Raw genomic sequence first — 23,314 nt, forward strand, 5'->3', positions numbered from 1 at the left:
ACCCATGACTTTTAGCAAAGGAAATGAACGCTTAACCAACTGTGGTAACTTTTTTAAATATGAGAATGTCAGAATGAAGGACAAAGTGCAAATTAATAGACCGTACTTTTTCTTCTTCTATCTTGTCAACGTCACACTAACACGGATACTTTTCAGTGACGTTAAGATAAGTAAAGGCTTGGGATGAGAAGATCGAGGTCTGGATATGAATTAGGAGACTGCCCTGGTATTTACTTGCAAAAATGGAAAATCATATTGAGAAGCTGACAATCAGATTCGAACCTATCGTATCTTGAAAGTAAGCTAACAGCTCGCTCGATTAATAAAGTTAACTTTAAATTTTATATCCTACTTCATTGTAACTAAATTAAGCAACGCACATTCCTTCATACAAAGCCGGACTGAGTAACAAAAGAAAAGAAGAAAAGAAGTCCAAACAGTAGAGCGCTAACCTTCTGAGTTCGTATTGGCGGGTTCGATCCCGGCATTAGCCTCGTGCCAATTTACCTGTATGTCCATTAACACCTGGGGGACAACATTTCGGCCCGTCGGCGCCCCCCAAAACCGTAAAAGTTGTAGGTGGGATGTAAAATCAATATCCTACACAGTGCACACAGATTGGGTTCACTTTTCGCTTCGTTCTTCAAGACTTGAAAGACTGACAGTTAAAATAAAAATATTAAGTCGTTTCGAAGTCCAGAACTAGAAGTACTTTCTAGCACGGAAGGTAAGTTAAAATCTATCCTAACTCAGAATACTCCAACTATTCTTTTGTTATACATTGTTATTGTCAACGGTCGAGTTATGCGGGGACTTTCTATAGAAAATCTTCTCTCGGTGGTCTTGACCTGCCACAAACTGTCATTATTGAGTAAAAGTACTTGTAATTAGGCCCACTTAGCACCCCCTTGTTGGAGGTGAAGTGTGAGCAGACCACAGGTATACCAACTAACCCGCCCACGTGGACCCGGCCCTTCCCGTCAGTCGTTGGAGACGTCAGTTTGTACTGACGGCCGCGGGGTGCGCTCCAATCGCTCTCGACTCCAAGTCGCAGCCTCAGTCTTGCGCTGCTCTCCCCCTCAACTGTTCGGTGCGGGGCCCCAGTCATGGCCGAGTTGACATGCGCGAAGCAAGAGCGGTTCTAGCAGGCCGTAGTCTACGCGGCCGGTGTGACACCTGTAGAATCAACAATACACAATAATAATAGCGAAATATGACACCACGGAAGAATTTTTTTTTTTTTACTCGTTGTAGAGTGTTCGTGAAAGCAATTTAACTGACAGTGAACGTACTAAAAGCGCGTGCGCTCTTGTCGGCGTGTGGTTTTTTCAATAAACCGATTGTAGCAACATAAATAAACAAGTTTCTTGGGGATTGTTCTCACTGCGGCGGCAACGAGGAAAGAGGAGTGAGTGACTCGATGATATAAACAAACAAAATAAATGGTTGTGGGTGTCAAGTGTATCATTTCTGGGGTGTCTTAGTGGCTCCACAGCGTCGTATGTGTTGCTTCTCACCGAAAATTTTTCTTGCTTTCTTAAAACAAATGTGAGGGGGTTTCCTGAAAAGCCAAACAGTCGGTGATATTTTTTCTTGTTCACCCCCATTGTGTGTGTGAGTGAACGGGCGGCCGGGCGAGTGGGAGCTGGGCTGGCGGGCTGTCAGTTGCGGCGGCGAAGAGACCTGGCGCCCGCACTCGCGCCCGTCCGAAGTGCTTGTGCACCCTTACTGATGGGAGTGTATGAGGAAACGCCGGTGGAGCATATCGGGATGCATTGGGTAAGTTTTTCTCCATACCTTACTTACTTTCGTAACCCAGCAAACGCGTGAACATTAACAACAATGTTGTCTTTGACGTATTCTTTTCCAGCATTAGGAATTAAAACAATCATTTTTAATTGATAACTAAATATATTTCATAATTTTTCACAATATGTCAGTTGTATACAGGAATTACGGAACTGAATTGGTACACAATACGATCACCAAGTACCAATATTTTCCAGACCATTTTTCATGACTGTTTGCGGGGGTGTCTGTGATGTGACAGCGTGCCTCTAAAACGTAAACAAATATTTTTATAGTTACATGGAACTGATAACACAAAAAAGAATTATATCGATTCTTTCTTTTTGATTATTTATGAGTTTATATGATTCTGCAACTCTGATATTTACCTTCGAATGACGGCATTTTTAAAACATGACAAATAGAAATATATTTCTGATAACACGCTGCATTAGAATAAGTACTGTACAGTGATCGGAAGTGATCTCGAGAATAGGGGATACTAGTGTGCAGGCTATGTAACATAATAACCCGAAATATTGTTATAATTTTGATAACACTATCCCTTAGAAGTTTTAATAAATAAGCGATTGTGTTTAGGTGTTTCAGTTATTTCTATGAAATATTTTTGTTTACGTAATAATTCGGGAGAACATTTTACTATATGGTTCAAGTAGACCTATATTATAAGGGTAGGTATTAATATAATAATAATAATAATAATAATAATAATAATAATAATAATAATGTTTTAACTGTTCGATCTACTCCGAAAGTGAAAGACATTATTTTGTATATTAATGGATTTATATTCAATTCCAACACATTATTTAAATGTTGCTTGCTTGAACTCTTAAGTGACAATATCTGTTGTATGAATACAGTGATCAGTTTTATTAACCACGAAACCTCGTGGATGAATTTGTGTATAAGAGAGTCGAAGTAGTGATGATCGTAGCTGTTATTTTAAGAGGTGAAAAATGGCATTGTTTGTCTTTCATAGTATGTATTATAAAGGTGCATTACAAAATAGCTGCCTCTGCTGGTTCTCTTAATAGATTAAATTAAAACCACAGGCTAGTTATTAAAGTCCCGAATCGCAGATTTTTACAGAACAGAATTCTGTTTTCGAGATAGAATTATTGTGGGACGTGCCCTTTTAACTGGTATAGATAGACTTTATACCATACATACATCAGCCTATATTGATAGCACTCTTGGAAACAATTTACACTTTAAATTAAAATTGTGAAGTATGTTATCTTTTGGATACCTTACAGTTTAAAATTAGTTTAACACACAAGTATCCTGAATTTATTATAGGATGAGTCGTCTTCTTAGTGATGTCCTGCAGGTTCACTGTTATAATAGGATGACTAAAGCACATTTTAAGACAAAAAAGCACGATTTATAACGGTTAGGTCCTTCAGTCTGTCAAAACTAATTTATGCATAAATACATTCATAAGTTACCTGAAAATGAAATGAATCGGCGTAAGGCTTTTATTGCCGAGAGGTTACCTCAAGTTTCTGAGTTGTCAAGCTGTTTACAAAAAACAAGGTTTTCTTTCCGAAATCAGGTAACCGGGATCAGTTGATGAAAGTAAGGTACTTAAAATAACTCACGTTTAATGCAGAGTAGAGCTGGCTTTCATCAGCTTCAGTGACTTTTCAGATAACTGAAAAGCCAGACCTTTTAAATTTAAATAACTTCCAGGGTGTTTGGGTATACTTATCCTACGGTAAATGTGGGAGAGGTCTATTGGAGCGTCAAAGAACGCCTTCGAATAGGAAATACTGCACCTAATTCTCTGAAGACTATTCACAGTGAAAAGGACATTAAATGAATGGCTTTGTTAGTTGTAATAAATGAGAGGCTGAAATGATAATGCTACTATTCCTGAAAAAAAAACTCTAAATATCAAGTCCAGTGGAGAGGATCCATCATTTCTACTTTCATCAAGTTGTAATATATTCTTGGACTGCACTCTGCTACCATACTCCATAGCGGAACCATAAACATTATTTAAAAAATGGCATTTTCTTATGCAGTGATGATGGCTATAATATAATTCAATGAATTATACCGCATCGTTAGTAAAGGAATACTGAAAATTGAAACAGTATAAATCATATACCGTACTTTATCGTATTATTATTATTACTATTATTATTAATGGAAGCGGAAAATTGTTTATGACTTGTGAGCGGAATGAGGAAGTGTTTACGGATATGAGATAAAGGTCGGGCTCGTTCGACTGACCCCAGATGCTCTGGCGCCAATAGGTTTCTCTGGAACAGCCTCAAAGCCCCTCCTCTGGTAAAAATTATGCGCAGGAAACATCAGCTTCCCCTAAACAGTGCATTCACTCGTCCGAAGGATTATTTAATTATTATCTGATCTGCTTAGGCCATACGATGCACTGAGAGAAATACTGTAGCTTTTCACACTTTTCTGGTGATACTTTGATTTTCGGTTTTCACTTTCCGAGGATATTGAGAATTCAAAACGTCATTAGGGGAGTCGGTTAGTGTTTAAGGGTGCTTGAGGTGCGAAAACTCCTTGTCATTTGCTTTCAGTGAGTTAAAAAGGGAAGCTCCGCCGGAAAAAAATTCCGACACTAGTGATTTTTAAAATCTAGGCCTATAGCAATGAAAGGGGAGTTTAAAAACATTATTATTATTATTATTATTATTATTATTATTATTATTATTATTATTATTATTATTATTGTGGATCATTAGATTTATTCTTTAAATGTTTCAAATAATCGAGAATGTTTATTTTCAGATTTTGCAATCATTTAAATCCTTTAATGTCTTTTGCTGTATACGCCTTTGTAAAAGCTGTATGGGGCTAAAATAAAGTCGGTTAATTTTCGGGAGAATAATATTCGGAATGAGACAGTAAATCATGGAAGGTTTGCTTGGAAGATATTTGTAAAAGTTTCTGAATGAGAAGATCATCTTCAGCCGAGATAATTTCCACGCTTTTTTCCCTTTCCTAGACCTGAATTTATTTTCAGTCGTACCCGTTAGTTGATGCCATGTTTAAATGGTAAAATTTGTAATTGCTCATATATTTCAGGAAAGCTTTGAATTTAGGTCCTTAGAAGTTGTGGATCCCTTTCGATACTCCTTTAATGACAATGAACAAAAATCTGACACTCTGGTAACTTTACAATATTTTCCAAAATTATGCTTTCTCCTCGTTCTTTTCTGAACGTTTCATCTTTATTTTACCATATAAATGTACAGTGTTTCCTTAAATCAATACGTAGGGGAGGGTTTACTGAGTGCGCTGTTATTTATTATTATTATTATTATTATTATTATTATTATTATTATTATTATTATTATTATTATTATTATTATTATTATTATTATTATTATACGTGAATGGTCCCTTTTGGAACACACGAAGCTTTATTTATGATTTCGTTTGCGGAGGATCCAGAACGCTTTCATCTGTTGACTAAAGATCCTTTTCCGTTCTTCCGTCCACTTGGTACCTGCTCTTTTTGGTACTTCATTCTCTGGAGTAACTTTCCACTTGTCAATTTTCTTTCTATATATATTTCGATTCAAAATGTCTTCAGGTTGAACTTGTGCGTTCTTCACGTCCACTTTTGTTTGTTGTATCCAAGGGAAATTCTTCAGTTTATCAACTCTTTCAAGAACTTGGTGGGTTAGTCTATTTTCTGGAAGCTGTTATTTATTTATTTATTTATTTATTTATTTATTTATTTATTTATTTATTTATTTATTTATTTATTTATTTATTTATTTAATTCATTTATTTATGGTACAGCATATGATTATTTTTCGCCATATTATGGGTTATTATTAATAATAATGCTATCACCCACATTAACATGTATTTTTCTAGGAATTACATCGTGACATTGTGTGGCTCCATGGCTAAATGATAAAACTTAGTCACCTTCCGTTCAGAGGATCCCGGGTTGTATTTCCGGCCGGTTCGGGCATTTTTATCTTAAATGGTGATTTCCATTGATACGGGGGCTGGGTTTTTCTGCTGTCTCCAACATTCCTGCAACTCGTACACCACGCACAATACTATTCTTTACCACAATAATACGCAGTTTCCCACACATGACATATGCCGCCCACCCTTGGCGGAGGGTCTGCCTTTAAAGGGCTGCACCAGGCTAACAATAACCATACGAAATAAATTATTATTATTATTATTATTAATTATGACATTATATTCATTTTGGATATTCTGAACATTTATCGCAATAGAGAGATTCTACTGGGCAGATAGTAATTAGTAGGCCTGTGTTAAGTTGAACACAGCAGAAGGTAGGTGAATTACAAGCACTACAGTACAACACTCGAGGGTGTCAAATTACCAACAATTGTTTACATTACTGAGTGATATTCTTCGCATCTTGTCATAACTCACAAGGCGTAGACCTATTATCTTTTGACAGGAAGCGAATTCTTCCCATTCTAGTGGAACTGTTTTATATAAACAAAATATGCTGCATATCAATAACAATTATTGGTATGCGAAACTTACTCAGCTGTGTCAGTACAGGAATGAATGTCAGAAATGTAAGTAAAGTCCTATAAAAAGCCGTGGAAGAACAAAGCACAATTTATGCATGGTATTTACCGAACATATCCAAGAAATTACGAAAAGGCGAGGGAGAATTTGATGATTTTCCGAGCATAAACGGCTATACGCAAATCCTCAAGATTTTAATCATCCCCTGGTATCGATACCTCCGATAGCCGTTTTCTTCGCACAGCAATAGGTCGGTTGAATAGCACTAGCATTCTGTTCTCAAGTTGCGGAATTTATTCCCGGCGCAGCCAATTAAGTATTATGATCATTTTTAACGTGAAACCCGCGCCAATAGCTTTACTGCCGCATTAAAGGGCCACTCTCAGGTTTAAACTGCGTCACTAGGATGTTTTAAGAGACTAAAAGATGTTAAAAGGACCTTAAACATTATTATTATCATCTGTTTTCTAGCATTCTCCATGACATTATCTCATAGTCGTCGTTTTAATTCTTCGGAACTGTTATATTTTTATCATCTCATAGTTTTATACTTAATACAGTTTTCATTTCCTAAGTGGAAAATAATATGTACATGTATAGTCTAAACGTAAACACGTGTCCTCGTCTCGAGGTGGTCCTATTCTTTTCAGGCCACTCCCAATAAAGGTGAGTTTCATGTTTCATTTTAACCACATACCAGTCATCCTGCCATTCTTAAATCTCTGGCAGTATCGGGCATCGAAACCAGGCCTCCGAAGACGGCAAGTAATAGTGCTAACCCCTCGCTACAAATGTGTAAAATGCAATTAGCTCACGGACAATGCATAATATTATGGTAAGATACAAATGTAGTTAGTTATATACATATTATTCTTAATGGGAATAATAACTTCCATTGTGTTGCTCCAAAATAGTAGCTTTCTTAGTTCTTCACCTAACGCTTTAAATATACATTAGCCTATACTACACAACTTCTTTTAGTTTTGAATTTATTCTGTCTGCATACTCTGGTGGTTAGAATGTTTAATTGCTTGTCTGGAATGATGATTTCTTTCTGTAGAGCCATGCGTTCTGATACACGTTTTGTAAAAGGTTTAGGCGAAGAGCTATGCCGACATTTGGCGGATAATCAGAATGATAAATTTTCTCCAAATCCTCCTATACTCATGTCAATCAAAGGAAACGATACCGTAATTCCTGTCCTTCAGCTCTTTTTCCAATATTTCTATTCGCAAATTAAATAATCATGTAGAATTATAGATAAGTTACTGTCGAATGGCATTCATACACACCGGATCGATGTCTAGGACTTTCATTGCTCCTATCAAGAAACTGTGGTGTTATGTTTGAATATTTTTTTCTAGAATACGGTGGTGTGAAGCAAACGCGACTACTACTTTGTAATTTAAATAGAAAGTTGATTTTATCATCATACTTCACAAGAAACATGCCGTATGTCATTGTTAGGGAGATGTCTTTGTCTTTCTTGGTGATGTTATTGATAAAGGAAAATTCCTTTCTCTGTATTATAGATCTTAAGGAGAACGGTATTGTTCATTTCTTTAATGAAATGTATATTTTAAAAACTAAATGGAGAGAAGGCATTATGGAAGTCTACATGCATCCTAAAATATATAGTCAATATCTAAGAGAACCACGAAAATACTTCGAATATGGGCTTTCTAGATAAATCTGTGACACCATTTGTCCTCCTACACCGAGCTCGATAGCTGCAGTCGCTTAAGTGCGGCCAGTATCCAGTATTCGGGAAATAGTAGGTTCGAACCCCACTGTCGGCAGCCCTGAAAATGGTTTTCCGTGGTTTCCCATTTTCACACCAGGCAAATGCTGGAGCTGTTCCTTAATTAAGGCCACGGCCGCTTCCTTCCCACTCCCAGCCCTTTCCTGTCCCATCGTCGCCGTAAGACCTACCTGTGTCGGTGCGACGTAAAACAACTAGGAAAAAAAGTCTTCCTACATTTTGAACAGTTTGTGTCAGGAATATGATTAGAGTAGGTATTAGAAACTGTACCCTCGTAAACATTCATATTTAAAGCTGAAGGGGAGGAAAAGATCACTAAGAAAATAAAGAACTCCCAGAGAAGAGAGAATAATCCTCAATTACGGTTGGTGAGAAAAGATTTTTAATTTGACATCACTAGCAAAGGGATAAAGTCTCTGAGCAGGATGCATTACTAAACACACCAGTTGTTTGTTACTCGTATGATACAAAAAGAGATGTTCAGAGATCCTAGATTCAGCCAGGCTGAGTGGCTCAGACAGTCGAGGCGCTGGCCTTCTGACCCCGGACTTGGCAGTCCGGTGGTATTTGAAAGTGCTCAAATACGTCAGCCCCGTGTCGGTAGATTTACTGGCACCTGAAAGAACTCCCGCGGGACTAAATACACGCGCCTCGGCATCTCCAAAAAGCCCTTAAAGTACTTAGCGGACCGGAAAACTAATAACATTACTATTAGATCCTAGATTCAAATCAACTACAGTGACTGTCCTCGGTGTGGTTCTTCCACTTTATTTTACACATTAACCGTCAAATAGTGGGATAATGTGATTTCAAGTTTCGAGGCATCCATTCCAGTCTTGGTAACACAGTACAAACTCTGGCAAAGTAATGCATGATATTCGGCAGTTCGTAAGAAATTAAGTGTATGCGACTGATTTTAAAGGTAACTCAAGCCTTAAGATAAGAGTTTGAACTCATACACCGAATGAAAGTCTATAACTACACGACCTTAATACGAAACCAGCCCACTCAGTTTAAAAACAGAATTGATATCACTTCATTTTTACCATTTAGTCGGCGTAAGTATATTCATCTGCAATCACTTCAAGGGTATTCCGTCAAAATATTACATAAAACGGTCAAAGAAACATTTTTGAAGATAGGAATGATTTTGACCGTGTTTAAGTAGGCATACTGTAATCTCTGATTTTTTCTTCCAATAGCCTATATGGGGATGATTAGCTTCAAACTATTGGACACTCCTGCTTACTTTTATTGTAATGCATCGATTTCCCACGATTTCTTCACAATACATCTTATATAAATGTTTTTAAGTCTGAAAATATCATTCTTAGGTAGCCTATTGTATAAGCCATTGGAATTATGCAAGTTTAAGTCTGTGCTATAAGAATTGAGGTTGAGATTATTATTATTATTATTATTATTACTTAGGCGATCTATGGCTGAGTATTTTGTCAGGTAAACACCAAATGTATCACCGGAGATCTTTTGTATTCCGATATTGTACGGCATGGAGTGTTCGAACGGACTTCCTTCCGCTTTTACGGCTGCTTCTGCCGGGTTTGAACCCGCGATGTTGAAATCCGGAAGCCGACACTCTACCACTAATCCACAGAGAGCTAGAATATTAATAATACTATTTCTTTAAAGTCTATTGCTTTTCTTATGGCCTAAATATCGGTGTATAGATATTTTGCCGCAAAAGAAGTACTTAAACGTGCCGGAATCCAATGACAAAGAGTTGTGGCATTTAAACACCACCAAAAGCCACTGACTTCAGCGAGATTTAATTCAATATTATCTCAAATGCCTTGATGACTTACAAATACTTTCATTTGTACGGTTTCTATGAAACCTCTGCAAATTTGAGTTTCGTCTTTTGGTGTTCTACCAAATTTGCAAGCCAGCACTTTAAATTTGAAAACCATGAGAGACACTGGGTGTTCTGCGAGCTCAACGTCCGCATTCGGGCGAGTGGCAAGGGTGACCGACACAAGAGGACTAGTGCTGGCAAGTGAATATAATCCTCAGGGTATACCCTTGTCAACTTGTCATCGCACACTCATACACACTGTGTGGTTTAGCTTCTTCCCAATATCAGACCCAAGTTTACTTGGTATAAATGTTCTATTTCTTTAACACTCGACATGCCCAACCCCAAAAGAGCAAAATATCACATACGCTTTACTTTAAGATAATGAGCGCAATTTGTGATGATAATAATAATAATAATAATAATAATAATAATAATAATAATAATACGATGAAGAAAAGTGAACAAAATAAGACGAAGCCGTCTTATTGCTCAAATATTTATTTGACAAATAATCTTACGACACAGTAATTTCGATGCTGATATCGACGTTATTTAATTTCCTTTCACAAAATCTAGAGACACTGCCGAATGTTACGAGCAGAAAAATATTTGACTTATAATTGTATGTAGGTCCTATCATAATAATAATAATAATAATGGTATTGGCTTTGCGTCACATTAGCTACTTTTGCGGGTTTTGGGGATACCGATGTGCCGAAATTGAATCCCACAGGAGTTCTTCTACGTGCCAGTTAATCTTCTACCGACACGACGCTGACGTATTTGAGCACCTTCAAATACCACTGGACTGAGCCAGGATCGAACCTGCCAAGTTGGGGTCAGAAGGCCAGCGCCTCAACCGTCTGAACCACTCAGCCCGGCATAGGTCCTATTATTATTATTATTATTATTATTATTATTATTATTATTATTATTATTATTATTATTATTATTAACATGGTAATAATCATCATAGTATGATCTGTATAGAAACCTTTTGTCAGTGAACGAACCGAACACTCGAACCCTCATCTACTTGTGAGTTTGAATATGATTTGAAGTTTGAATATGATGATATACTGTAGAGAAGGCCTACAACAGACTGAGAGGGAGTCCTGTGAACATCTAAATAACATACTTTTGCAGGAATGAGTTTGTTTGGTTTCTTTCTACTTTTCTACAGCACATTTTAATTCCTCTCTTCGGACTTAAGTCTGCGAAAGAGGGTCGTATATTGGTGTACATTTGTGGGGATGAAACTGCTAGTCGTATACTGTGATCTTCGACAGAGTAGACCTACAGTTTCAGCATTTACCCTAAGCAGTGAGGAAGTCTCGCCTGAGGCCAGAGATTCGAACCACTGCTCTCCTTCAAAACCTGAGCCATGTCGTACTGACAAAGCATAGTTATTGTTAATTCGTGTTACGGGTATGTTTTCATTTCCATTAGTATAGACTTTGTATGTGTAAGACCATCTGATAACGTGTATTCTCGTGAAATGTGTATTGTGCCTAGGATTAGGGAAAACACTCCCGAACTTGAAGTGAGGTTCAGTAACGGTATTTGCCTGCAATTAGTACAGGAAAACAAAATGTAGCTATTCTCAAAGTCAGGACCGGCATTCGAAGCTCGGATCTTCGAATGGTGAAATTTCTGAGTCTTGGAGAAATTTTGGATTTTAACAGCTTATCCATGAAAGTGCACGGTGAGATTTACTGTACACGTGGATGGGTAAATACCCTACTGCCATTACCTGTTATAGCCTTACTTCTCATTAACTGCCAATTTCAAATAATTACGCACTATAGGCAGAAGAGTTTCTCGTCATGAAGTTTAATGAATTACAAACCAATCTTTTCGTGCCGTCAAAACAAAATTTCGGTAGGTGGTATTCATAGACGCGCTTTTTAATTCGTAAAGTATATTGTGGGGATGGAGTCACTTCCGTATTAGTTGTTGGGCTTGCCCTTTATCCATCTACCAGTCATAGATCGTACATGTACAATTTAAGGAAAATAAATAAATAAATAAATAAATAAATAAATAAATAAATAAATAAATAAATAAATAACTAAATAAATAATAGCAATAATACATCCTCTGAAAAACCAAGCTGATTGACAAGTGACAATGTGATACAAGGTCCATTACCATCCTGGGTTCCTAAAACAGTGTCTGGTGAGAAATTTTGGACAATTCCATGTCAGCTACTACGTTACAGTCAGCCTCATTTAAAATGGCCGTGACCTCTCCCCTGCCTCCAGTCGTTTACGGTCCTTTTAGAAAGGTATTGGATTTCTACGGCCGTATGGTTGACTCCTGCAGATATGGAGTTCGTTCATGAATTTGGCTCAGTTAGTAGCGTTAACGTATTGTTTGTAGAAACGAGTCCTTGTCTATTTGTAAAGCCTACCTGAAATTCTCTTCAACAGGGAGTGGATGAATAATGACTTGAATTTTTATTACATTGTACGGTATAAAATTAAACATTTCTCCAAGGTATTCTGTATCTATCTACCGTTAGTTGAAATACATGTTACAGACCAGCCTCAAGAGTATTATTTTGCCATGTCTCATTTGAAATGTAGTAACAAAACTATTTACAATTATGTTCCTCTAGATCTGCATGTTTGGCATGCGGTTACACTGACTACGGAAATCAAAGTACGATAATTTTACCGGTTGTAGTTGAGTCAGCCCTTGCTGCACTGCCCAGACACTTGGGAGGTCTTTCTCATTTTTAGAATCTCACAGGAACAGTTTTCTCACGTTGTTCTACTTTTCAAAAATATTCACTCCCAAATAGAATTAATTTGATATAGGTTGACTTTATTTTTATTGGATTTGTTCATTTATGCGTATGACCAATGGAGAGAGTTATTACCACCCAGTTACTGAGAAACCGAGATACGGTACGTACATGTTTCAGAATACTTACGAATAAACAACGTAAAATTGTACATACATTTATGAAACCTGACAGATAAATGAAAGAAATACAAACTCTAATGCTACGCTGACTCTGGCTTTCTGAGCCCAAGTTGGTGAATTGAACCTCGGCACAGTCCGGGAATGTTCGAAATTGCTCACATACGCCAACCTCGTGCCGCTGGATTTACTGGCACGTAAAAAATACCTGCGTGAGAAATTCTCCATCTTGGAGTCTTCGAAAACCGTAAAAGTAGTTAGTGGGACTTAAAACCAGTATTCTTCTTCTTTTTCTTCTTGTTCATAATGATTATGATGATTGTTTAAAGGGGCCTGCTTCTACTTCTTCTACTACTTCCTCTTCTAAAACCTAATTCCTAATTATGTATAGAAAAGCACTAGAAAATCTTTAACTCTGAGACGTAGATGGCTACACATTTCTTTAACTGATGATCGGAGTAAATTTACCATCCCGTTTATACCATTCAGGAGCTTCCGTAAACGAAGATTTCCTCTTTGTTTCGGTTTTTGACTTCATTGATGATAGAAGAATATTAAATTATTTTTTCTGTTTAATTCTAGCATACAGTTGCACTATATCCTTCAGTTTCAGAGTAAGTACACCGCTTTTGGAAACATTATCGGTTGAAATCTACTAGATGCTTTCTGCGGTAGGCTGAATTTTTTAATTTGGCTATAACAGAAACTAAATGAGGAGACAGTTTCCCTTTTGAGTGAATAAACGTGGATGTCATTAAACCCTCTTTAAATTCCGTTTGTCTGAATTATGAAACTCGTGTTAGGGTTCATAAGCTAAAGCCAGTGTGTTCTGTTCGCCGAGAATGTTCAGAAATACATCTGTAGCGCCAGGAAAAAAAAAAAAAAAAAAAAGGAACGGACTGGAGTAAGCTTATAACATTCGATAATTGGCAGTTTTATTGTAGCAGATATGAATTTATGAATAAGTTAGGATGAACTTTGATATAACAGAATTGCTGTAGAGCTTTTTTTCTTTTATAAGTTGCTTTACGTCGCACCGACACAGATAGGTCTTATGGCGACGATGGGATAGGAAAAGAGCTAGGAGTGGGAAGTAAGCGACCGTGACCTTAATTAAGTTACAGTCCCAGCGTATGCTTGGTGTGAAAATGGGAAACCACGGAAAACCATCTTCAGGGCTCCCGACAGTGGGGTTCGAACCCACTATCTCCCGAATGCAAGCTCGCAGCTGCGTGCTCGGTGTAGAGCTTGTAAAGTGGAGAATTTTGTTTTAGTTACGGTGTTATTAAATGTTCTTACTGGCCTTGATGACATGCGCGGGACATTAAAACACAGAGAATGGATTATCAGTTACGCTTTTTTTTTCCTCGTTCGTCAGTCGAAGGCTTTTGTTCAGTGAAAGGATTATATAATGTGATATACACATTTTCCGCCGATGTGTTTGGCAGAATTCTCTTAATACATTTTAAATTAATCACCTTCCGATTACTCTTTTGAACTGTACCTGCTGTCAACTCGAGTCCAGTCTCAAACCTGAAGTTTATGTGACCTTGTTATGTAATTAATTGAGCATCTGTAAATTCGAATTTGTAACAGAAACCGGGAATATTCGCATATGAGGCTTGCGCTTCAGGAGAAATAGAAAACCTATCCCCGCTGACTGAGTGAGGTAGGTGCACGAAGATCTACAGGAAGGAAGCATAACACGGGCTGAAATTCATGACAGAACAGTTTTTAGAAAGTATGTTGAGGGTTAGAGGGGAATTTTTGGGGAAAAAAAATGCTTGACCGGTTAATAGATCGGTGGGAGATCGACAGCGGACGTCTCAAAGATTGGAAAGGCTCTTGCGAGAAGGGTGTAAGCGTTTAGGGCGAGTAGCTTGCGTACCTGTAGCCCTATTTAACTTCTTCTTCTTCTTCTTCTTCTTCTTCTTCTTCTTCTTCTTATTATTATTATTATTATTATTATTATTATTATTATTATTATTATATTTGAACTCAGTAGTGCATTCAACTAATCGATATCTTTCTGTTTCCAAGAGAGCAGGTTCGATACCGGTCAAGTTCAATGGTTTTTAGGTGTATTTAATGCGGCAGATCCGTGTCGTCATCTCCTACCACGTTAGAGAACTCTTGCAGGACAAAATTCAGACACTTGGCGTCATTTAATGTCCATGCCAAACGTTAAAAAAAATGACATTATTAATTGCATACGGAATTTTATCCCCCCATTCCCATAACATCTGAAGAATTTATACTTGAGGTTACTGTAGTAGTGCTCACTCAACATGTGACAGAGTGGTAGTTGAATATTTTTGTGTGATTTTCAGTACCAAATTGGATATCACTTCACCCGAAACTGAGCAAGTATTTGTTATTTCAGAAGGCTATTCTGTTTTATTAAAAGAATTTGACCGAATATTTGTCTTCAGGCGTCGGGCTAGATTTTTGTCACACTTGTGGTACTTTTAATATGGATATGTTTTTGGGCAGGGTGTCTGCCTGAAATTAACGCCATCAATTCAGCGTAAGCAGTTTTGCGTGTATAGTAAGCAGACACCGTGGTAAGCAGGCAATCAGTCTTCAGCATCATCTTCCCCACGTTATTACCGTATACCAGAACTCTTCCTTGGCTTGCCGTATTGGCTTCGAATACTGATTTCCAGACGCACGTGGACATATTTGATGAAATTTCACTTTAATTGTATTTATTTGTTTAATTCTTTTCTTGAATATAAACCGGAAAATGTAGAAAATTTAGAAGTTGATACGTTGATATTATTCAAAGAGTGTAAAGATGGAACCGTGTTTTAAACGAGTTTCCACGTCTTTGACCGGCTTTTCGTCTAGGTCACAGCAAAGCCCCTTACATCACCGAGGCCAGCAGAATTTTTCTCATATTACGTTTCTTGTGAAAAGTGATGACCTAAACTGTATGCTAAATCAGCGACCATTTTGTTGGACGGAGGTGAGGCTGTTTTGTGACATTGCATGGGAATGTTGTATGCTGGATGAGCTGCCATATTGTTGGACCTAGACCTTGTTGCTACATATTTCTTTTAGTTTATCGGAATTCTTTATTTCCCCTGTGTTTGAAGCGAATACCCCCCTGCATGTCGTAAGAGGCTGCTAAGAGGGGAGTAATCAAAGAATATGTACTCACTCTCTCGTATTCATTTTTTTTAAAGTTGCTTTACGTCGCACCGACACAGACAGGTCTTATGGCGACGATGGAACAAGAAAGGCCTAGGAATGAGAAGGAAGCGGCCGTGGCCTTAATTAAGGTACAGCCCCAGCATTTGCCTGGTGTGAAAATGGGAAACCACGGAAAACCATCTTCAGGGCTGCCGACAATGGGGTTCGAACCCACTATGTCCCGGATGCGTGCTCACAGCTGCGCGCTCCTAACCGCACGGCCAACTCGCCCGGTCTCTCGTCTTGTAAGCGGATAAATGTACATATACCTTTTTTCTTTATGTTCCTTTGTTTTTCCAATTTTGTTATTTCTGATGCGAATTAACTAATTAATGAATTACATATTTATTTATTCATACAACAGTACTTATTTTGAGAAATTCGTTCTGTAGACTTTCTTCTTGTTGTGATACCTTAAAATACGCACCATGACTCACGTGCCTGGATAGTGGCGTGTTTAGAAACCATAATGAAATTCAAGATCTTGTTTTGAAGAATTTGTAAATAATTTAATAATGAAAATAGGAAACAACAATACCCAGTTAAGAGCTGACAAATAATAATATTGACGATAATAATAATGTGAGGGTATCAGGATTTTGAAAATCCGTATGGAAAGAATATCTCATTGTTTCCGGTTGATGCTTTCACGGGCCCATACTTATAGACATGATGTAGGCTTTTGGGCTTACGCCGTGTCAAGGAATCAAGAAAATAAGGTCTACCTCATTGTTGAAAGCTTTTAGAAGTGGAGTGAAACATAAACAGACACATACCCTTGCTAGTGGCTTAAAATGAGAAATATTCTGTAACTTTGCTAAAAATGACTTAACTGGCGTGATTGAGAGAGTAACTACTTACAAGTCTTAAATTGCCGTGTACGCGGCAGCACAGATAATTCATAGCTTTAGTTTCACTTTGACAAAAGTTGTTTGGTTTCATACTTTAATTACATTTTTGTAATTTTCATCGTTTTTCAAATGTTCATCTTGTTGTATAAATCAAATTTATGTTCAGTACAGATATATATGTTTTACGAATTTATGTGAGTAATTATGTGGTTTAACCGTTTAATTAAAATTACTCCAATTAGTTTTACAAATATTATACAGAACTTGTTCAAGACAATTGTGTTCAACACTTTATAAACGCTGTAACAATCACATAAATATTATCTGGGCTAATATTTACACTTTTATCTGTGTACACACTGTTCGACTTTATATTGTACCGGAGTGGTGAAGTGTCTACTTAGTGCACTGGAATACTAATACGTCGTCAATGTTTCGAATAACACAGCGGTAGTGCAGTATAATCATTACTGCACCAATATGATTGACTGTCTTGGTAGTCTTCATTTTAGTTTTTAATGTTTATTTATTTATTTATTTATTTATTTATTTATTTATTTATTTATTTATTTATTTATTTTAGTGATGGGGCACGATTAGTGCAGTGGCTTAGGCGCTCGGTGGTTTAACGTCTCCCTAACACATCGAAGGCTTCCGGCGACGCAAGGATGTGAAAGGGCTAGGTTTGGGAAGTTAGCGACCGTGGACGTAATTAAGGTACAGCCTGTGTGGAAATAGGGAAACCATGGCAAACCATCATCAGGACTGCCGGCAGTGGGATTCGATTCAATATCTCCCGAATGCAAACTCTCAGCTACACAGCCAAAACGCTCTAGCTGATTGAGTCTGTTGTGATTACCGTAGCTCATACGTAAATAATAACAGTTGGCTGAGATGCTGACTTTCAGCCCAGAATGGCCGACGTTGGATCCCTGTTTGATCTCAGGGTTGAACTTCCACCTTAAAGAACCCGTGACGTCAGGAAGAACACAATGGAATAAGAGTGTTTATAACCGGTGATTAGGCTTCGTACTTATTGATCTACAGGGAAAAGGCACTAAAATTCAAAACATAGTCATAAAAATGTAAAAATTGGATTAGGTAGGCCTATACAACTTGGAAATAGAATACTGTAATTTTTTAGTTTCAAGTCTACAGTATTTACACTACTTCACGCAAGAACTTGAATCACGATGAAGTATCGTATATATTTCAAGATATTCGGAAGTTAAATCTTGTCTGTTGACGCGCAGAGTATTTTTATACCGAGAGAAATTTATTTTTACTTTACTTGAAACAAAAGGGCAAACGTTCATGCGGTTCAAAGTTCTGGAATCACCTTCTAAAATACTACCAATCACTGCAGTGGTTTTTCATCCTGGATTACAAACATGCTGCAGTTTGAAATTCAGTTCTTGGCTTACGCTACTTGGTGCTTCCTCTAAGTTTTGGTAATCTGCCAAACAATGTCGAGATTTTCTACCAAAAATCTGTTTCTTTTCTCAAGCGTCTGGGATTCAATACAAACGGCACTTGATGTACGGTCAGGCCAGGCCTATACGAATGTAAATACAATTGTATGGTAAAAATAGGATAAATTGCCTAAAAAGACTCTTTTAGGCATCAACAAATAGAATAGGTACAAACACATCAAATGGGTAATTATAGACACTGTAGAAACTACTAATTAAGGTTTGTAACAGCAGGAAATGAATAAAAAAAGACAAACAGGAAAAATCCGCCCTCTAAAATACAATAGGCCCTATACGACGGACGTTTGATGTAAATAACTCTTAGCTGCTGAACCTAGTGCAACCTACCACTTTTATGGTTATTTGATATTTAATTTATTATGGAGAGATGATTATTTTAAATAGAGTAGGCCACTGTTGTTTTTTGTTTACAGTTGTTCCATACTGATTATAACAAGATGTTTTACTCCTCGATGCGTAAAATGTGCACAAATAAGCGCTTGTTTTATAGCTCAGGTGAATAAATGTTCCGAAATATGAAATACAACTAGTTAAATCATTACTTATTTACATTTACGACTGCTACGAAGAATGGGGATGCATGAGTTGTAAGTTATTGTCAGAATCTGAATCGGAGTTGCACGGAACATTTAAGGCAGTGCATTGCGAGTTGAGCGTAAATTTGATAAAGATGTGCTCATGAATTGCGCGAAGTGGTTACAAACCCTGTAAATGAAAACCGAAGCAATTTCTGTTTCATAATTACTGTAAGTAGTGATTTATGCATAAAGGTGTACGTAGAGTTTCTAGATTTACAATTAGTAGTCTCATGTTAAATAGACCTTATGTTCAAAAATCTGGTGGTTTAAAAATTGGTATAATTTTTACATACATGAATATAAAATTTTAATATAATATTTTAAAGATGTTTGATGAGATAGCCATCTCTTTTTATAAACGGTAGTGCATTCTGGTTATGTGTCCATGTTTATAATATCTTAACGCTTTCTTACTTCATTTGTGTATTCTTCTTGATGGTTCGTGTGTGTGTGTTTTTTGAAGGGTGGGGTGCTCAGTCGATTGAGTATTTATATTTCCGTTTGGGATTACTTGAGAAATTGTATGAAGGTGTGGGCTGTTAAAGGCAATATTGAAGGGAGAATGTAAAGCCTCGCGTTCATTGGTTGTTCTGCCAGAAATCAGACATTATGAAGCCTGTAATATGGTGGAAAAACTGCATTATTCCATCGAAATGCCTTCATGTATGCCAAATTCGTACGTACCCTTTGGAGTTATTACCACGAAACTCATGTATTAAAAAAAATGGTCATATTTGACCATTCGTGCAACGGAGCAGCCCACAAATATATCTCCTGTAAAATTTATCGTCGGTACTATCATCATTCGTACTTCGAAGAACCTCCACTAAAATTTTGGTAACCTGTAATTCACTGAAGAATGATAATATGCTGTACCTAGAGGGTTTACTTCTTTCTATTTGATAGGGTGATTGCATTATGAAAGTCTGCATGGCTATTCAAAACATATACGATTTGAGCAGGAAGCGATAATGGCGACATTGAAATGGCGAAATTAACAAAGAAGAGAGTAGTTCCTGAAAAGCGTTTTATCAGTATTTGAAAAACAGTGGCTGTATTATTATTACTATTATTATTATTATTATTATTATTATTATTATTCATTAATCTCGAAATTTGATAAGATAAGAATGATAAGAATGTGATGATAGTCTAGGGCGCATAAATACTAAAAATCAAATAACTATTGCTTTGTATTGCGATTAGATTCCTACATAGGGGGCCAAACTAAAGTTCAAAACACTGTAAATTTAGGGTGCTCTTTTTGTAATCATATTACCAGCACAAGTTGAATAAAACATTTGCTTTGATTAGAACGTGGGAAAACTCCAACTAGAACACAATAAGTGATTTAATGCAAACAGAGATGCCTTTTTATGTTTGTCCTGGAAGATGTTAAAACCTCTAAATTCATGAGTTGACTCTCAGAGTGGAACTGCAATAATGACGCAGAGCGTGAATTTCAGGTTGAAAGAAGAAATCATCAAGCTTTATACCCTTTATTATGCGATCTTAATGAGGAAACGTGGTATCATGAATGTTACTGCTATGGATACTATATCCCAATTATTTTGAGACCGACGTACGGTTAGGTGTCTGCGTAGGGCATTTTTCAGGAAAATATAATTGATTTGTATATTACGCGAAACGTATAAGTTCACAGACCCGTTGTGTTTCAAAATATAAACTGCACATTAATATTAGGACGGGGAGATGGTTGAGGGTTGTTCTAGGTGCAGTAGACAGCAGATCTCTTTTAGAAGGTAAAACTGTTTGGTAGGACAGAGCTTTAACTCTGTGATACGAAACTAGCATTCCCATTAATTAAAATAAGGCGATATATGTAATAATTTATAATTTCATGTGGCTATTTCTAGCCTGGTGAGCCCTTAAAAGGCAGACCCTGCGACAGGGTAGGCATTTGCCGTATATAGGAAACTGCGTGATATTGTGGTGGAGGATTGTGATGTGTGTGATGTGTGTCTTTCATTAAATACCCAGTCCCCGGACCAAGGGAATTAATAATTTAAGATTAAATTCTCCGAACCCAGGGTCCTCCGAAGACCACTACGCTGACCATTCAGCTAGGACAAAACAGGCAATGTGGACAGAGATAATCGAACATTGTAAAGAAAAGACTGAAGAACTCACGAAGAGCGAGGGTGGAGAATCAACTGAACCCTCTCAAAATATGAGAGTAGTAGCTGTGATAGAACAGGAAATTTTGAAAAGTGAAGTATAATCGTAATGGAATAAAACGATATTTGCTCGTTAAACTGACAACTACAGGAAGTTGATAATGGAATAGCTTTTACCACGACCGTCAATCTACTATATCAGTTGTTGATTGCATTGCAATGGAGTTTGATTGTGGTGTAAGGTACGGCGTCACTGGCAAGATATGGTCTGTATAGCAAGTTGAAATACAAGACAAGTGACACTATGCACTGAAATAATGTAGGCCGTTTGAAATCATCACCACGTGCTCCTTACCGCCCGTCTGTCATATTCCGAGTTAACTCATATAGAAAACCTAGCAACAAATAAAAAATGATAGTAGTTTACGAATGTGTGTCTGATGATTTTGTGGCACCATTCGATGAAACATCTATGGAAATCAGAGCTTCAGAAGCAGCCTAATATTCTTTGATCCAAAATTTAATTATTGCCGCACTCTGATATCTGATGTTCTACGATTTTATGTAGAATGGTATTCATATACTGTATACTGTAATTACATTTTATTGAAACCCGCTATGGCACAACAGCCCCGAAGGGCCTTGGACTACCAAGCGACCGCTGCTCAAGACCGACGGCCTGAAGATTACCAGGTGTCGTGTGGTCAGGACGACGAATCCTTTCATTCGTTATTTTTGGCTTTCTAGGCCGGGACCGGTATCTCACCGTCAGATAGCTCCTCAATTATTGTAATCACGTTCGCTGAGTGTAGGCCTACCGCGAGCCAGCCCTCAGATCCAGGTAAAAATTCCTGACGTGGGCAGGAATCGAACTCGGAGCCTACACTATGGACCGGCAAGCGAAAACTGACATGATGAAGATCTAACGGTTTTTAAATTCTTAAAACTTATGAATAACGGTAAAACTAGATTATGTTTAAAATTCGACTTGGAATGTGTCATTTGATAAAGACGTTTTGGAAAATAAAGTAATATCAAACGAGTAATTGTAGACTTCTGTCAATTTTTCTAAAATACTAATATTCAAAAATACAGTATGTAATCTACAGTATACCGTAATATGATTTACATAGTTCTATTACCTTCATAGGATTGGGAAATAGTGCGTATAAACAGCAACCGTTTCTTTTTTTTTTTTATGAATTGGCAAACATGGAAGAAAATGAGGCATTTGAAAACCTCTTAAGCTCTGGAGCAATTGGTTATTGTTACTTGTTTCAGAACTATAAGGCCGTTACACATTAATCATCATAGCAATCATGCCAAACTTTCTAATAAAAATGTAATGATATACATCTTTACCGATGGTCACTCATTAAACTTAATCTTTCAACCTATTAAATAAGTTGTATAATACGATATTAAAATATTAATAGAATACTCAGCTGTACAGGCAAAATATAAATATATTTTAATAATAAAAACCATTTTCTTTTTTCTCCAGAACACTGTTTATTTCTTCAATTGTCTCTTTTGCAAAGTATTTTTGATATCTGTTATTGACATCATTTGCAGAGTGTGCTCCACCAACAACACATAAACATGGCGTTAAGAAATACAATTATCCTCTGAAAAAAAATACTAACTTGCTAAATGGAGAATGACGTCTAAATTATTATTATTATTATTATTATTATTATTATTATTATTATTATTATTATTATTATTATTATTATTATTATTATTATTATTATTATTATCATTATTATTATATCAGTTCAGTTTTATATTTATGGAATATATACTGAGAATCGATGGATATCCAGCCAAGATAATCTGTGTTTTTATCTGTTTTGATTGCATTTTTTAAAGCGTGAATGCTAAAAATTTACTTTTAAAATTAAACAAGCCAATTACGTATTTATTAACTATATTTCATTAAGAGAAGTAGTTCGTGTGTTGATGACAGCAAGTAGTTAGAATATACCGAGAGAGTTGGTTACATGGCGCGAGTCGTGTGGCTATAAACTTACATTCCAGAGATGGTGGATTCAAACCCCACCGTTGGCAGTCTTGAAGATGATTTACCGTTATTTCTCATTTTCACTACAGGCAAATGCTAGGACCTTAATTGAATCCGCTTCTTTTCTAGTCCTATCGGCTTTCCCATCCCATGTCGAAGACGCAGAGTGACGTTAAACCAGCAGAAACATAAAAGTTGTTAAGTATTCA

General features: G+C 36.9%; 1 protein-coding gene across 1 annotated transcript in view; it reads left to right on the plus strand.

The window, feature by feature from the left end:
* Positions 1–1,668: 1,668 nt before the first annotated feature.
* The window catches only part of ap (apterous), a 659,168-nt gene continuing 637,522 nt past the window's right edge, over positions 1,669–23,314 (plus strand). The window contains exon 1 of the mRNA XM_067140597.2: positions 1,669–1,779. Within this exon, the coding sequence (XP_066996698.1) occupies positions 1,732–1,779 (48 nt within the window). The 5' untranslated portion in view covers positions 1,669–1,731. The remainder of the gene's footprint in view (positions 1,780–23,314) is intronic.

Source organism: Anabrus simplex, chromosome 1 (genome assembly GCF_040414725.1).
Source record: "Anabrus simplex isolate iqAnaSimp1 chromosome 1, ASM4041472v1, whole genome shotgun sequence".
NCBI lineage: Eukaryota > Metazoa > Arthropoda > Insecta > Orthoptera > Tettigoniidae > Anabrus > Anabrus simplex.